Here is an 18,716-nt window from a genome sequence, read left to right as displayed (position 1 = left end):
ATCTCATCCTCTCTTCATGTGTGAGAACAGTGCACAGATGCCATTAAATCAAGAATGTGTGCATGAGAACATCAGAGTCAGAAATTTCATTTGTAATTTCATTTTGGGGGGCTTTTGTCCCATGTTGTTATATGACAACACAGCACAGGTATAGACCAATGGAGTGATTAAAAAAAAAAAAAAAACACTTTATAATAACCAAAGACAGAAACACAATGAAGACTTTAAAAGGAGTCGAAACATTAAACAGTTTGAGCTGAATTCACTTCAGTAAAAAAATAATGAATGAGTGAGGAAGAATGAGATCATTATTAAACTGACTGGAGTGACTCACCGCTGACAGAAACAATGAATCTTTTGTAGAAGGTTTCTCTGCCTCTTCTGATCTTCAGAGTGTAGAGTCCAGTGTGTTCAGTGAAGATGAACTTGATGGTCAGTGATCCAGTCATCTCGTCCAGCTTCAGTCTGTTCTTGAATCTCTCATCAGGACCTTCATGTGTAGTCTTCTCTCTGGTCTCTCCTTTGATTTCAGCTATGAGAGTCTGCTGCTCTCTATCTCCAAACAGCCACAGTATCTCATCTCCTGTCTGTATTGCAGGATCAGGGACAGCAGCACAAAGAAACACAAACAGCACTGACCCTGACAGCAGCACACAGAAACACAAAAGAAGATAAGATTATTATTGAGTTTGCAGATGAACATGTCAGTATCATTTAATGACTGTAAGGATACTGTGTGATTCTTCATATGTGCTTCTAATAAACACTTCATCTTCTGGAAGACTTTTACTAAAGATCCATAACAAAACACAAAAAAACTGCATATTAAAACATTAACCAACGAAAAAAATCAGGTTTTAGTCATAGGAACAAACTTGTTTTTAAACTGTTAATTCGAGTAAATATTAATATACATCTTTTTCATCATCATATAACTAAATATAACATTATGTTATTTACGCACCCTCATTTGTCTAATGAATGAGCAGATTTAAAAAAAAAAATCTTCATGCAGCTCTTTTCCATGTAATGAGAATTTTAATGGCCTTCACAAAGCTGCATCCACAAATAACAATAAAGACACCAGAAAATGAGTTCATATTCTGTAAGTGTTCTGAACTCATACAACAGCTTTATGTGAAGTTTAAATGTTTGTTTCCTGAAACTCTCTGCTGTAATTGTAGCTCAAATACCTTTTGTGTTGCATTTCAGAGCTTCAGTGAGAACTCAAGATGATCAGTGAATAATTTCTCATATTTTTATCTGTTCACACATAAAAGAGAGACTCTGAATATAGTAAACAATCATATGATACTTTTATGACAGATGACACGTAATAATACTTAAAGCTGCAGTCTGTAAGTTTGGCCTCTGTTTGAAATCCTGCAATTGCAGCTGTTTGCAGAATTATCTTTCTTGCGTGGGTTGTGTTCTGGCACGGCTCCAGCGCGGATTAATCTAATGTTTTGAGAAGTATATGTGTGTGTGGCACTCAATCATCACACAGGTGTGAATCTTGTACTTAGTAAACACAGATTTAAGCCCATGTCTTGTAATATATGACCCAAATAAGACTTTTCACCAAATATTGTCATCTGAACGAGTAAGTAAATCACGCTATCAATGGTGATTAAGTGTAACGATCGGTTAGCTCATATCACACCAAAACCCTGCAAATTATTATTATTGTTAAACTTTATTCTCAAATTATTAATGTTAACAACATCAGCATTGCGTGACTATGAGTATAGTGTGTATAAGCTTGTAGATTTAAATGTGTACAGTCTAATCTCTAATAGTCATAAAACTTGAGTTTCATATTAAGAAATTATTTGAACCCATACAGCAACCTAAGCTCCCTTCGAACTGGTTTTCTTTAAAATACACATCTTGTGTAAACCCAGGCTTTCTGTAATCACAAGCACATTTAAAACTGGAATATAATTTAATTTCATTCACGTGTGTTTCATAAACACATAACATTTAATCCCTACTGGATACAATACGCCATCAAAATTATACATTTATTTATTCTTGCTGCTGTGAAAAAAGGCTATAAACGATCCTTCACCTGCAGGATCCTCACATGTGATAGCCTAGAAGCCGGGACAACTTCATGTTTACAGACGTGACGTAATGATGCAGTGTCATGCTCGAATTTCCCATGAAAACCTACCCGTACCACTCAGATTAGAAAACATTATTATAAGATAACCGCTGTAAAAGAGGCTAAAGTAAGGTGATAGTTTTGAACCCTGTCTGGTTATGTACTTCTTGCTCAAATATTGATTTCAGATCATTTTTAACCAAAAAAAGTTAGGGACTGCAGCTTTAAAATAGTTTGACAGACATGATCTCTAAAAACTACTGTTGAATAGAAAAAGAGCTCCATAATGTTTATCCAAATACCTTATTTTGTATTTGACAGAAGAAAAAGTCATACGCATTTGCAATGACATAGAAGTGTGTAAATGATGACAGAATTTATATTTTAGAGTAAACGATCCCTTTATAGTAATAAATAAATAACACTAACTGAACAGACGTGTTCAGATAAATTTGCTGAATTATAAACATGAGTGTCATTTACAGTAGACATCTATAAAAGACTCAGGCAGTCCTGATAAAACTCAAAATGAAAGACAGAAGGACAGCACTGTGATTTTAGGCCAGTTTCCGTTAAATATGTCAACCGTCAATAGAAGAATAAAACTACATGAACACAAACAGACATAATAAAAAAACATTTTAAATTCAGCATTTTAAAAAGACAGAGATTCAGTAATAACTATATTAATGTAATTCAGCTCAATACTGGACAATCACACACTTCATTAATTATTTAATCAATTACACGCAGAACTTGTGGTTAAAGTAGAAATATTGACTGAAAAGTCACACTATATATTTAAACTCTACTGAACCACAATAAAGCTCAATGTTTTTCTCTTGCTGTATCAGCTGTAATACTTACATGTTTGGTTTTTAATAATACTGGTCCTAAAGCAAAACAACAAAACAGCAGCTACAACTGCAGCCAGCAGAACACCAATAACAATCCCTGCTACTTAGCACCTCCAGACAGACCTGAATCTGGAACTGGAACACAACAAAAAAGAGAGACATTAGTGTGAATGTGTGTCTGAACTATAACAAACACTACAAACATCCGCACTATATAATCTAAGTGTGTATTTGGTAAGCAGATCTTAATGTTAATTATTGTGATAATTACATATAAACATTAAAACAGCGATGAAGATTTTTTAACATTGTATAGACAAGAAACTGAAGTTGCCCACAAAAAAAAACAAATATATATATATATATATATATAATATATATATATATATATATATATATATATATATATATATATATATATATATATATAATGAGACCAAAGATCTATCAAACATAGATTAAACTTGATTAAGCTCAGCTGGAGACTGTAGTTGTGCTTACAAAAGAGTGAAGTTTCTGTTTGTTCACTGAGCACTAAAGAAAGCAATTGGCTGAAACCTCTGCAATGAGGTCTGTTTTTAATAAATGTTTTACTTTGCACTTTTACTCTTCACGTATTATTTTTGTAACAACAAGCTGTTTTAGCTTCTAAAGGGGAAGAAATTATGAGATCTGAAAGTTACAGTATGACGTCTTTGTATAATGAAGTTTAGTTTTAAAACAGAAGGTTTGATTCACGTCACCTGAACAGCTCACAGACAGCTGATAAACTATCATTACTACAAAACACTTGAGTTACTCACCACTGACAGTTACAGTGAATCTCTTATATAATGTTTGTTTGTTGCTGCTGATCTTCACTTTATAAACTCCAGAGTCTCTGGTTCTGGTGTTTGTGATGGTCAGAGATCCAGTCTGATCCAGCTTCAGTTTGTCTCTGAATCTCTCATCAGTTTCATCATATAAGTGGCTTTTGGCCTCTAAATCATGTTTAGCTATGAGTCTTTCTTCATCTCCAAACCTCCACACTATCAGCTCATCTCCGGTTAGTTGAGGAACATCAGTCTGAAGAATGACAGGATCTCCCTCCTTCACTGACATGAGCTTCATTTCTCCTTTAGCAGCATCAATAACAGCCAGAGACTCTACAAGAAACAGATTTACAGTTAAATTCAACATACTGAACACCATTACTCACATAACTACAATCTTAAGATTTACGGTTGGTTATTTCTACTTATGGTTACTAAATAAAATATGCAAATTAATAAAAGTAATCAGTTTGACATGTACAGCAGTTAGATATGGGTGACTAATTTAAGGGCATCCACGAGGTGTCTTATTTCATATCACAACACAGCAACATTTCACTGTCTGAATCACTGCACTTGCAATTCTTATTTCTATACGACTGGTTCTGCTTTGACTTGTTTTGGATCTTATTACTGGCAGAATAAAACAAAGTATCGGGCCATATTTTCTTGAGAAATGAGTCAGTGAATATTACCTTCTAGATCTACAGTATAAAATCAACATCACACTCTTCATCACGCTGCTGTTCTGAATATCAGTCATGTGATAACTTATTGCCCAATCACAGCTGTGATGATATTCAGGACATGACTGTAGTATTGTGAAACTAAAGCTCTGTAAGACTGTTAAAAACATATACATTATAACTCATTTGTGCTAGTTGCACTTTGAATCGGTTTACTTGGTAACACTTTACAATAAGGTGTCATTTGTTAACAGTTATGTATTAATTAACATGAACAAACAATGAACATTACATTTATTACACTATTAATCTTTTTTTATGTTAGTCAGTAAAAATACAGTTGTTCATTGTTCATGTTAGTTCAAAGTATTAATGTTAACAAACACAACTTGTGATTTTAATAATGCATTAAATGCTGAAATTAACATTAACTAAGATTAATAAATGCTGTAGAAGCATTGGTCATTCTTAGTTCATGTTAACTAATGAACCTTAAAAGTAAAGTATTACCATTTAATTCGTATTTCAATTATGAAAAAATAGGTTGCTTTATAGCAGGGGTGCCCAACCCTTGCTCCTGGGCGATCGACTGTCCTGCAATGTTCAGCTCCAACCTAATCAAACACACCTGCCTTTAATTTTTAAGTGAGCCTGAAGACCTTAATTAGTTGCTTCAGGTGTGTTTGATTTAGGGTTGGGAGCTGAACATTGCAGGACAGTTGATCGCCAGGAGCAGGGTTGGCACCCCTGCTTTTATAGTAAATGTCTAACTACTACATACTAACATTTAAATTAATAATTTGATAAAATGCACTTAGTGTACACGCATGTTTTTTTTTTGTATTTGTCTACCTGCATGTAATTATGTCTGTTATTATTTTCTGTAATTACATCTAGAAGTATACTGTTGACCCTGTACCTTAACCCACCCTTGAACCTAACCAAACCACCAAACCTGTCTCTAAACTCAAACCGTATCCCACCTCAATAGCAGCTAAAGTGATTTACAATACAAACATGAACACAACTGTACTATATATATATATATATATATATATATATATATATATATATATATATATATATATATTTCTGATGTCTGCTTTATAACGACATAAGCACATATTAGCTAAAAACACGTAATATAAAGTGTGACTAAAATTATGTTTACCATAGACGGTAACAATGAATTTTGTGAAAAATGTCCCAGTGCTGTGGCTGATGTCTGCTTTATAACGACCAGAGTGTTTGGTTCTCATGTTCTTGATGGTCAGAGATCCAGTCTGATCCAGCTGCAGTCGATCTTTGAATATCTCCTCGTCTTCATATGAGATCACTTTTCCAACAATATTAGCAATGATAGAGCCCTGACTGCCAAACCTCCACTCTATCAGAATAAATCCCTGTATTTGAGTGAGATCAGGGTTCAGTGTGACAGAATCTCCCTCCATCACTGACACTGACTTCACTTCATCTTCATCAGCACCAAACACACCTGCAGAACAAACAAACAGTTTCTCAGATATTAAACATTGCTGATAATGTTAGTAAACAGTTTTGACTGTATGCATGCATGTAATAGTGGCTCATACTATTTTATAGCACTTGCTATTCAATTCTGTATATTATTATTTTTAGGGAATTAATGCAGTTTGTTTAATGTATACATACACTTAATTATTGTCTTAACCATAAACATGGTAACCCCTCTTGAAATATTTACCCTAATTTGCATATTTATATTCTGCTTTTAAATTCATTTTTCTTGGAAAGAAAGTCGTGTCTGTGCAAGACTTCATTAGCCACAGCACAGCGCTTCATGTCTGATGTGTGACCCACATAAAGAGCAATAAATGGTAAAAACTTTGTGTTTACAAATTAGTGTGTTTATTAGTACGATAATCCATTTAAAAAATAATTTGAATACAAATACCAGTTAACCACATCTAGCAGCACAATGAACTGTTTTGCACAGCTAAATATGCTAAATTGAGATAGCAGTCATTGCCTCACACACACAAGTTCATGCCAGCTCTTACATTAAAAACAAAGACGGAAAGAAAAAAAAAAAAGTTTCCATGGACCTAGTTTTAGCATCTGTTTGTTTTGATGTTTGAATCAGGAGACGGTTGCATAAACTGCTTAGACTAGTCTTAAAGTTATTCATCAATTTATTTGATTTTTTTTTCCCTTTCAAGACCAGTCATAACGTTTTAATTAATTTGATTACCCCTTGTCTATTGGTAGTTGGTGAAACTAGCTCTTAAGACACAGTCACTATATTTATTCAGCTGGCCCCAGGTCTCCCTCTGTCGGAATAGAATTGCCTAGATGGCGCTGTCACAAACAAAATAGGGTCCTAGAAATGCGGTCCTGAAACTGTAGCCTCCGGTATTGCAGGAACAACGTCTACGTGTCTTGAAAAAAAAAGTAAAGGGTACAAACAAGTAATTACAAAAAAAAGAAGGAGGACCTGTCCCTCGGTCCGATCGGGCACTCCGGCAATTCATCTAGATGAATGTGATCACCGTTAACATTGTAACGTTAATGAGCCAAATATGAACAGAAAAAAAAAAACTAAAACACATTAAAAATAAAAACCAAACAGAAATCACACACTTACCGCACATTAGCAATAAAAACTGAAAGGTTTTGAAAATCTCCATCATCTCGTAGTTTGCAACAAAATCTGACTTCAAAATGATTAAAAGTCGTCGTGTTTGTTTCTGAACCACACCCTTATCCCGACTGAGAGCGACGACGATCAACAAAACCCGCTAAAGACCAACACAGAGATGTTTACGTTATGCCGACAGGGACTGACTAATAAACATAAGGATATATCGTTTACTTAAGAAAAAGCAGTTTACGTTTCCAAATCTTAAGGACTGTAGCGAGACGCCCACACCCCGTAACGGAAATCATCTTCTTCTTCTTCTTCTTCTTCTTCTTCTTCTTCTTCTTCTTCTTCTTCTTGTATGATTTAATGGTGGTTGACAAGCCAACTTATGGTGTATTACCGCCACCAACTGGACTGGAGTGTAAAGCATTAACGGGAAGGAAGTAAAAAAAAAAAAAACAATTAAATCAAATTAAATAGAAATAATTAAATATAAATAAATATATAACTAAATAATAATAATTACATAAATAAACCAACCGGTAGTATTAATATGAGATTTATATTCTGCTTTCCAATCCTGTTATCTTCAGATACCTAAGAATTTCTCTCATAGCACTTGTCTGCCCTGAGGCACAACTTAACAGATTTGATATATTAAAATTAATTATTCCCATGTTTCTCAGTTTCTTAAAATAACTCTTCTCTTTCTTTGGAATATAATACACAATGTAGAAGTACATGCTCAATATTCTCTGCTTTACTGCATGTTGTACATAATCCTGACTGATGTTTCCCTATTGTGAATAATGAATGATTTAAACCAGAATGTCCAATTCGAAGTCGAGTAATTATTATGTCTTCTTTTCTATTGTTAAAACATATTCTCCCTTTGCCAACTTGTTTTTTGAATATTGTATAGGTGTCTGCCCTTTGTCCCACATTTCCTGCCACTTTTTATTCATGTGTTCATTAATTCTTCCTTTTATTTCTGCTTTGCTCAGTGGAATTTGTACCTCAACGTTCATAAATTTCAATGCTTGTTTGGCCAGTTTATCGAGGATCTCATTCCCTAGTACTCCTACATGTGCAGGTACCCATAGGAACCTCAGGTCTATACCCATTTCCTGAATTCTAAGCAGATTTATAAATACTTCATAGATTAAATCCTACCTTGATGTTGATTGTTCACTTATTAAACTATTTAAAGCTGACAAGGAATCAGTACAGATGACTACCCTAGTAGGCTTAACTTCCTCCACCCATTGAATAGCTAATAAAATTGCTATTAGCTCTGTTGTAAAGACTGATACAAAATTAGTTATCCTTTTCTGAATTTTGACTTGTAATCTTTGGATATATACAGCTGCAGATGAATTTCCTGATATAGGATCTTTAGAGCCATCTGTGAAGATATGGAGCATACGGAAATCTTCTTTCTTCTTCCTCCACCTTTTTCTTCTTTGGTGTTTAATGGCGGTCAAAATTGTAGATGCATTACCGCCACCGACTGGACTGGAGTGTGGAACAGAACGTAATAATTGAATTGGAGTTGGCATATATTAGAGTCCCCAACATTAAATCTTACTCTTAAAAAATCTTTTGCAGGATAAATATGATTCATAATTTTAAAATGCACATCTTTACCTTCAGGGTTGACAGGAAATGTAAGGAAATTTGTTCTAATTTCAGACACTCTTTTCCTACCATAATGACAAAAAAATATTAGATCTTTTTACTGGTCCTGGAAAACAACGTTTTAATAGAAAATTCCTCAAAAATCTGTTAGAACATTTTTTTATCAGCAAAGTTAACATTTTCTATAATAAGATCAGGTATTTGGGGAATCATGATTGAATATTTTACTTGTTACTTAACTAATTTAATCATCTGTAATGGTATATTCTTAATTATTTTATCATACATTTTAGAGGAGCAACTTACATTATATTTATCACAAATATCATCATAGCTCAATATATTAACTGAGTTGTCCATAACAAGTGTAAGTGACCATATGCCTTTGTTCCACTACTCATTGATAAACATAGATTTTCTATTCACCAAAATACACCTGCTATTCCAGATAGACGTTATGTGAGCTAACCACCACATTTTTTGAATATACAATATAATAGTACTTGTTGATGAAAAGTAGAAAGTTTTATGGGGAGTATAGACAAGTCAAAATCACATTTTAATGAAAGACTAATACCACCACATTTTTTGAATATAGGTATCTCAAACCAAAATTAATATTAACTATTTATTAAAGACTGTAACCACTTAAGTTTAATGACCCCATTCATAATATCAAAATCAATTGCTTTGAGACCACCCTCTTCATAATCTTTAATCATATCACTTTTCCGTATACAGCCATGGCCAAAAATATTGGCACCCTTGGTAAATATGATCAAAGAAAGCTGTGAAAATTCATCTGCATTGTTAATCCTTTTGATCTTTTATTAAAAAAAAAATCACAAAATGTTAACGTTTCATTAGATAATAAGAATTTAAAATGGGGGAAATATCATTATGAAATAAATGTTTTTTTTTCTCAAATACATGTTGGATTCAATTATTGGCACCCCTAGAAATTCTTATGAGTAAAATATCTCTGAAGTATATTCCCATTCATATTCACAATTTTGAGCACTCCAGCGTGATTATAAACATGAAATTATCCAGCAATGGCTAAAAGAAATATAAATAGGGGGGAAAACAAAACTAAATATAGCTGCAAGCAGCGATGGCGTGCTCAAGCCTTTAGTGCAAACGCCACCCCAGCGGCATCAGGTAAACTGTGCCCAGCGGGCACATGCATTTACAGTAACCCTCTGGCAGTCAGGTTTTAAGAGATACGGCAATTAAAGGGTTAATCCAAACCATCAAACCTTTGAAATCACATACACAGAACAGTAGTCATTAAGAAAGTGAAATTAAATGATTAATAATCATTTTATTTGAACCCTTGCTATTTTCTATTCTAATAAAAGTCTTGGCTATGGAACATCTGTAATAGAGTTGGCTAGCTGGATGCAAATAAAGTCATGCCTTTTATTTTTTCCCTTGTTTGCTATTTCACATTCCTGTCACTGAAGCGCTGTGGGCAAAGACACATTATTATACGCACAACATTAAAATAGATGTCAAGGTGATCATAAGGGGGTCCAAGCACATTGGTTTGTGTAGATGATGCAGTTACACAATGGATGTGTCTCTTTTCAAGTAAATTATTATATGCACAACATGAAAATAGATAACAAATATAGTGTCCCTTCTTCACTTTCTCAGTAATGATAACTGATAACTTGAGAAATATGTTGTCAATACTATTAAAATAAGATAAAAAGTAATGGTATTTAGGAGATGATAGTTTTTGCATAATTACTATATTGGGCTTTATTAAAGTTTATGAAAAAAGAATGAATGTACATGCATTTTTTATTTATGCACATAAATGAAACATTTTCAAGTCTTTGAACAGATCTTGAAGTATTTGCTATCCTGTGGCGCCATCGTGTGGAAAACATTAGCATTGTGGCCTTCATTTCTGAACAACATTATGAAAGGGGCCAAAATTTTATTTTAATGATTACAAATATATAATGATTAGTTTACTGATAATATACCCACACATTAAAATCTAAATTACTGATTCTGTATCTTATTTCATGCTTTCAGATTGTAATTGTCAACTTACATTTTTAAGCAGTGATGATTTATTATGTGAGTTGATAAGTGTTTTTTTTATACAATTATAATACATAAATGAAAAAAGTACAACAGCTATTGTTTTCATAATATTTACTATTGACAATCGTTATTCTGTATTGTAAAGAAGAAGGTTTTTATGACAACAAAAATGGTCATTACTAAAAATTAAACACTAATTTAATTCATAGGTTTTTTTCTATAGGTTAAGCAACTTTCCTTAAATATGGCTGTTTTCCAATGTTGTTTTTTTTTTTAGTTTTAGGATTTACATGTTAAAAAAAAAATTAGCCTACTTCAAACATTTTAAGCAGCTTGAAACAAAACCTGTAACAATTTATTATAGACCACTATAACTGTGTATAATCTAACAAACAAGTTTATTATGAAAATAAAAGTGTGTACACCAGATAAATTGGACGATAAAGAAATTGCTAACAATAATATAATAAAGCATGTTTTAGGTTTTTAGGCGTTTAGATGCAGAAATGGACAAATCAAATGTAAAATAACATGTCATCGATTTAAATAAATATAGATTAATTCTTGTTAGAGCAAAAAAATAATAATAATAAATACATGAATACATACACACATACAAAAAAAAAAAAAAAAAAAAAAAAAAAAAAAAAAGAGCAGCCAAGACGAATGATTTTCTGTGTTTTTATAGATTAAAATTGAAAACAGAAAGCAACTGGTAAATGCAGTCAGTTTAATATTCAAATCCAATATCATGATGCACTTCAGATTTATTTCTCAACAGTTTATGTTCACGTGGCTGTTTTCGTTTTATATTCACCAAGCTATTATGTATTTTGAAATAATCGTGTACTTGATTTGTTTCGTTCTTGTGACGAAAAGCCTGAATCAGGTCCTCTGGAGCTCGAGAGATCGATGTTATTCTGCCCTTAGACTGTCTCGCGCTGTCAAATAGTCTTTCAATTTTCACAATTACACAGCTCACAAAAACCTGAATTTAGCTCTTGTTGTGTTCTAATGGGTGGATTGTGTGCATTCACGGTAATATATATATTTTTTTAAAAAGCTCTTAAAACTATAAAAATGCTTTTATTGTGAGCTCGTTGTGAGACTGCACGGGCTGATGCAGCGGTGACTGCTCTCTGGTCTTTCTCACTGTTCTGGCCATACATCAATTATTAATGAGATCTGAACCGGTAATAATAAAATATGTTGGTTTAGCTTGTCAGTGTGAATGAAATGTGTATTTATTTGTCCGTTCCATACATAAACCGCCATCACTGTGTTCTGGAGCGCAGAGCAATCGCCCAGCTAACAAAAGTACGTAACTGTTACGTAACTGCAACGTAATCTGGTGACCAAAGTTTCGTCGTGGCGACGTAACTAGTTACGTCGTGGCAACCGGAAAAGTGAAAGGTGCGTATACGTCGCCACAACGTAACTTTGTGACGTTGCCAGTAAGTAACTGCGACGTCGTGGCAACGTCGCGAATCGGTAGTTGTGTGCTGGTAATCAGTTGGTAATTTTTGATAATTATTTATTTTTTATGGGCGGACATGCAGTAGTTTAATCTAATTTATGTCCTCATATGCCCAAACTAATTTAAAGGCTGTTTCAGCAGCTGTGAATAATGAATACAGACTCGAAATGAATTCAGTTCATTTATTAACAAACAAATATGACCAGTAATACACCCAAATTATTAATAAAAACATAGGATATACAGCAAAATATGAATGAAAGCATTCAGCCCATACAGAAGCACATAGATTAAAATATATTAATAATAAATAAATGTCCATATATTTAAATATCTATATCCTTCTGTAAGCATCCAGGATCAAAACATTATGCACAAATATGCAAGTCTTAGTAGGCACTCAGCCCATTGCATTTAAATATTTAAGAGCCATCATTAACCATGCACACATCAACTAATCACATGCTCCCACAATAATACATCAGCTAATCACACCCTTAACCAAACCACTACAAACAATTAACTGAAAATCATATGCAATATCTTATGAACAGATGTATTATAGCAAATCAGGTTTAATGAATCTCACACCCTAACATACAGCATTATGGCCAGTTCACACTGCCAAAAAAAACTATTTAAAAAACATGCTTATTTTGTTTGAACTGCTGGAGTATGGCGGTGTGAATTGGCTTTTAGGTGCTTTGGACACCAAAAAAACAAACAAAAAAAAAACTATTAATGTTAATTGCTAAAACAGTATATATAATGTTTAAGCAATTAATATTAAATTCTTAAATCTTCAGTAATTCTTACTTTCTCTATGCTTGCAATATTCAAGTGTTCATGTCCCTGAGTAATATCTGCATCCACCGAAATATGCTAGTAGACAGCAGTCCATATGAGAGAGAGGTCTGGTGTGGAGGGTGGATCTGGAACTGACTTCTGTACAGTTTGTCACATCTCTTGATTATCTGTCTTCACAAACTGCCCTGAAAACACAATTCAAACATTAACAATGATTGTTATAAATGTAACGTAAGGCTCTTACATTCATAATGCTCATTTTGGCCTCTACAGCTCATTTTGGAAATATAGTTAATATCAGTAATATGCAGCATGCTCGATACAACGAAGTGGTCAGTAACATCGTCACTTTGAGGTATGATATCAGTGATATATGATATATATATATATATATATATATATATAATATATAAATGAATATATATATATATATATATATATATGATATATCAGTAAGGCTACTTTAAGAAAAAATAAAATGAATAAATTAAGTTGTGTTATGCATTCAAATAGTTAAACATGCTAAAACACAGAATTTGGTAACAATAATAATAATAATAATAATGAAAAAAAAAAAATGGTGAGAAAAAAATCAAACATTTCATAGCGCCCTAAACATGGTTTTTTGTTAAACTTTTAATAAATTGATGTGAAAATGTATATACTATTAAAAAGGAGTTGAGAAAAATTAAATGGGAAAAAAACTTTTTTTTATTAAAGTGGAAATCAGTTTACTAAATAAAAAACTTGACTGACTGCTACTTTAAAGGGATATTATTTGTGTTGTTTATTATTTATTTTTATGTATACTATATTATTTTGTGCAATTACTTGCCTGTCAGTTGAGTTTGTGGCAAAACCTTTTGCAGTGTTTACATGTTGTTTATACCTGCATAAAATGTATTAAAATAGAGGTTTAATTACATAAAGTACAATTTGATTTCAAAATGCTCCTACATTTTTTTGCATTTTGTGTTTTTTTCAGTTGAATAAAAGACAAATTTTTCCCTTTATATTTCATCATTGAGGATTTCTTTAAAAAAAAAAAGTTTAAAAAATCTCGTCTCCTCTCGTTCTCATGAACCCAGTCTCGCGTCTCGTCTCCTGGGATAAGGGTCTCGTCACACCCCTAGTAGCCAGACCAAGAGATACAATAGATTTCTTTTGCATATCTGACTGTAACATTAAGCATAAGTATTTAAAATGATTTAAACCTGTATCCTGTTTTCTGGGTAACACTAAGAATATCACTATATATTGTTGCAACACCTCCACCTCGACCAGTCTGACGGGGCTCATGTTTATAACAGTAGTTTGGTGGAGTAGACTCATTTGGACCAATATAATCATTTGGTTTTAACCAGGTTTCAGTCAATCATATTACATCAAAACTATTATCTGTGATCATTTCATTTACAATAACTGCTTTGGGTGTGAGTGATCTAATGATTATGAGCCCAAACTTATTTTTTTTTTTTTTTTTGTTTAATTTTGCATTTTTTGGTTTAATCACAATTAAATTTTTTCCAGAACATGCATTAAATTTATATTTTGACCTCACTATTCGGGGAACAGACCAGTGTGATTTAAAAAAAAAAAAAACTGAAAATATTCGTTAATGTACATTTTTTCTGTAACTAAGATGAGACGTTGACGAGCTAAAACTAATATCTCATGATAAAAACTATGACGAAATTTACGCTGCGTCTTCGTTAATAAGACGAGATGGGACTACAATGTTATTTGAGGTCTACCGGATATTCAAAATACAGACGGACTCTTAACACAAAAAGGTTGCGGGTTGGAGTCTCATACCGGCAGGGATTGTAGGTGGGGGAGTGAATGTACAGCGCTTTCTCCAAACTTCAATACCACGACAGAGGTTCTCTTGAGCAAGGCACCGAACCCCCAACTGCAAAAAATGGCTGCTCACTCCGGGTGTGTGTTCACGGTGTGTGTGTTCACTGCTGTGTGTTTTGCACTTTGGATGGGTTAAATGCAGAGCACGAATTCTGAGTATGGGTCACCTTGTTTTTATCATTTTTCTAATAAAGTACCCATCCGAGTCATTAATGTTAACCAACAAAAGATGTTAAATAAATATGTAAAGTGAACCTACTGTATCTGAAAAATGAGTTTCATTTGTATTAGAGTTTAATATCTCTTTCGTATTTGTCTTATTGTCTTATTCTGCATCTTTCAAAAATGATAAATTATATAAATTATATATGAACAACTATAATTTTTTTATAAGTTGCTCCCTTTTCACTACTGTTAAAGGTATAGTTCACCCAAAAATGAAATGAAATGAAAATTGTCATCATTTATTCAAGTTTTTCCAAATTCAATCCTTGATTCAAATTTCTTATAAGCTTAATTGATTAGGTCTAAAGAGAGAAGAATTAATTACTATTTTTGGTTTGAAGACTACATATAATGACTAAAAGTTGAAAAAAATGCAATGACTTTTCATAGACTAAAACTATGAAAGACTCAAAAGACTAAAATGTGACTAAGACTATTAAGCATTTTTGTCTCAAGATAAAGACTAATGCTAAATCAAAAATGCCTGTCAAAATTAACACTGGAACAGACACAGTCTTAATAGATTGGACAGCGCAAGTACTTCTATTTAAGCAGGTAGAACAAAAGCCATCATAGCAGTTATTTGAGAATTGGCTTACTAGTCATATGGAGTGTAGAGTCCTGGAGTTGTCTTGCAAGAGCAGCTCCGCTCTGACTCTGCTGGGGTGCAGGCCATCAGCGCAAAAAGCCTAGGACGCTCCCAGAAAAGATTCCAATAATTAACAAAGAGCAGTTTCTGTTCTTTACACCATGACAATAACCATTCATTTAGAGAAACAAGTCTACTGAACCTTTCGTGTCCTCATCTATACAAGAGAAGAGGTGCTGAGATGATGATCATCGTGCAGGCGATATGCTGCACACTGTCTCGATCAGGCTCCTGAAGTGCCTCTTTAGTGTCCCCGGCGTGAAGCACTTGGTGTTGTTAACCCCGGCGTGAAGCACGACCGCTCCGATGCTCTCGTCACCCTTCAGGATCACGGGTATCTGTGCAGAAATATCAAGAACACGAGCACCAGGGAAACAGTGAGTGTGCACTTTACCTTCAGCTAACATAGCACGAACGTGCCGGATGATGGAGTCTCTGATGAACACAGAGTCGTGTGTTCTGTCTCGTGAAGTGGAGCAAATCGGTTTCCAGTGGAGTTCCCGAAGACCGGAGGCGACGGAGGGAGAGAGGTTGTCGCCCAGGGCCTGGCTCATGTCTTACACTGTGGCAAGGGGTGAAGGACATCTGGGAAGATTGTGTCCTGGGTACACCGGGCCTGTGCAGAGAACCACACAGTAGAGGTGGTGGGAGAGTTAGCAGCGTGCTGTATACTTACACTGGACTTATGAGCGTCAACCCCTGAATGTTTCCAGCACGGCTCTCCGCTCTCTCAGCTGAGCCTGCTTCTCCATGAGGTCACGGATCTGCTTCTCCACGGCCTCCAGCTCCTTATTAGAAATAAACAAACTAGAGAAATGCAGAAAAGAACAAAAGTAATATGGAAAAAAATACAAAAAAAATCTTAAGATACCAGAATTTGTTTACAATGAAAAATCAAAACGTGTTTGAAATAGTTTTCAGCCCATTTTAGACTGCGTGCAAGTGACGTCACTGACAGACTCTACAGTGCAGACTTTCAGGTTAAATTAATTAGCTTACTTCCATTTATCTATTGACAAATTATCAGCAAAACATTTACAAAGCTATCAAAACCGCCCCTTTACACATAAGAGGTGATTAAAAGCCCAAACTTTCATTAATAAGAGCTAAAAACTAGTACGTTATGCTATAATTATGTTTCTACGCTAGCGTAATATTTGCTAGCAGACATTTCAGATAATTAAGGAAATATACCATAATCACAGAGGTATAAATATTAACAAAAGTACTTAAAGTAGACTGTGGATGATATTAATATGTGTTACTTAAGCAATCTGTCGCAGTTGTTGAACTTTTCTTTGGTATAACTGACGAGAAAACAGAGAAAGTGTCAGACGCGTCCTCTCCTCTCCAGCAGCTGATGTGTCCGCGGTTGCCATGGTAACTTTCAACGGCTAATAGGCTAATAAAAACAATATTATTAAAAAGGGTTTTAGCGACTTTACAGAGTTCAAGACGTTTGTTTTTACTTTGTTTTATACATTTTATCAACCTATTTATTTATTATAAATTGTAAGACTCACCTCAGAAAAGCTAATTCTCCGGTCAGACACAGTTGAGGTGAAAAGTGCCTGAAACAAACGCGCTGTCCTCCTGATACAGTATCTGCGGCAGATGAGATGGTGTAGCCAGTCTGTGTCATTATTTCACGTTCATAACTCCTTACGAAATAGAAAGTTTCACAACTCCGAAAAATGTTTTTCCTTTCTTGTCAGTATACTGTGCGCGCGCGGTGTGTCAGCTGTGGAAGCGCGCGCGCTGTATGTCACGTCATTATATATTAAAAGCATGTCCATATTCTGACTTGGTGAAAAGAAACACATTTTATCTTTAAGGAACGTTTAATCTTGTGTCTGAAGTTTAATTACACTTTTTAAATATCACTATACTCAGAAAGCATATAAAGAACGTACAAAAGGTATGGTAATAGTATTACACTGCGGTCAAGCCAGCCGCGGGTTGAAAGTACACGGTCAAGCCAGCCGCACTTTTTTTTTTGCTTTGTGCGTCTAATCGTGCACTAACGGTATGGGTGCTGGGAGCGGTCAAAATGGATGTAAAGAAGCTGTCATAACGGCGTTTCCTTTATACTTTTTCTGATATTTTCAATAGTTCACGGGTGACCCAAAAAAAAAAATCTGCATAAAATGTAATTGAAACCCTAAAAAGAACTTAAAGAGACATCAGAATATTAATTTATTGCTATTTTATGTCATGATATAAATAATACAATTTCAGTTTTTTTTTAATGACTTGAGCATTAAATTATTGTTTGTGAATACATTGTTTTTTGTACATTAACATTTGTATTGTACATTTATTAATATACATCATTTATCAATGTTTATATATATATATATATATATATATATATATATATATATCAACATTGATAAATTATGTACTGCGTATGTGTGTGTTGTTTGTGTGTGTATACCTTTCAGCTAATAGTGATCCTGACTATTGCTGTATTTATTTTCAAGTTAAATCTATTATACAATTTCTGTACAAATTAAAGGCAAATCACTCCAAAACTCATTGTGCATTCTCACTCTTTTCTCATAACAAAGCACTTACTCATAAAAAGCTTTCCTTAAAAGGTTTGCTCATTTTTCCAATTGATAACTTTTAACAGTGACCCTGAATATTACTGAATTAATTTTCAAGTTATTTTACTGTATAGTTTTGGAGAAAATGAATGGCAAAATCACTCCAAAAAAGTGCATTCTAGCAATTGCACCATTACCCATATTCAAACACTCATAAAAATCTTTGCTTTATAGGTTTGCTCGTTCTTTTAGTTGATTCCTATTCACAGTCAATCTGACCATTACTGTATTAAGTTTACAAATATTTATTTCAACTGTATAGTTTTGGAGAAAACTAAAGCCAAATTCAACCCCAAGCATGTAAGTGC

General features: G+C 33.7%; 1 protein-coding gene and 1 long non-coding RNA gene across 3 annotated transcripts; both read right to left on the bottom strand.

Moving 5' to 3' along the window:
• Positions 1-3,744: 3,744 nt before the first annotated feature.
• LOC109089449 lies at positions 3,745-7,438 on the bottom strand. Of its 2 annotated transcripts, XM_042756036.1 has the most exons (4): positions 7,333-7,438; positions 7,086-7,239; positions 5,634-5,957; positions 3,745-4,109 (listed from the first exon to the last, which is right to left on the bottom strand). In XM_042756036.1, exons 2-4 carry the CDS (start codon positions 7,129-7,131, stop codon positions 3,760-3,762), a joined length of 720 nt encoding a protein of 239 aa, XP_042611970.1. In that variant the 5' UTR covers positions 7,132-7,239; positions 7,333-7,438; the 3' UTR covers positions 3,745-3,759. The 2 variants fall into 2 exon arrangements, with proteins under 2 accessions (XP_042611970.1, XP_042611969.1); XM_042756035.1 differs by having other exon boundaries at positions 7,086-7,426.
• A 4,988-nt stretch (positions 7,439-12,426) lies between these two features.
• LOC122144837 lies at positions 12,427-15,781 on the bottom strand. The gene is made up of 2 exons (XR_006159852.1): positions 15,750-15,781; positions 12,427-13,250 (listed from the first exon to the last, which is right to left on the bottom strand). It is a non-coding gene; the product is annotated as an uncharacterized LOC122144837 (long non-coding RNA).
• Positions 15,782-18,716: the final 2,935 nt, after the last annotated feature.

The sequence above is a fragment of the Cyprinus carpio genome, unplaced genomic scaffold (assembly GCF_018340385.1).
Source record: "Cyprinus carpio isolate SPL01 unplaced genomic scaffold, ASM1834038v1 S000006776, whole genome shotgun sequence".
NCBI lineage: Eukaryota > Metazoa > Chordata > Actinopteri > Cypriniformes > Cyprinidae > Cyprinus > Cyprinus carpio.
This window is presented reverse-complemented; position numbering and strand designations above follow the sequence as displayed.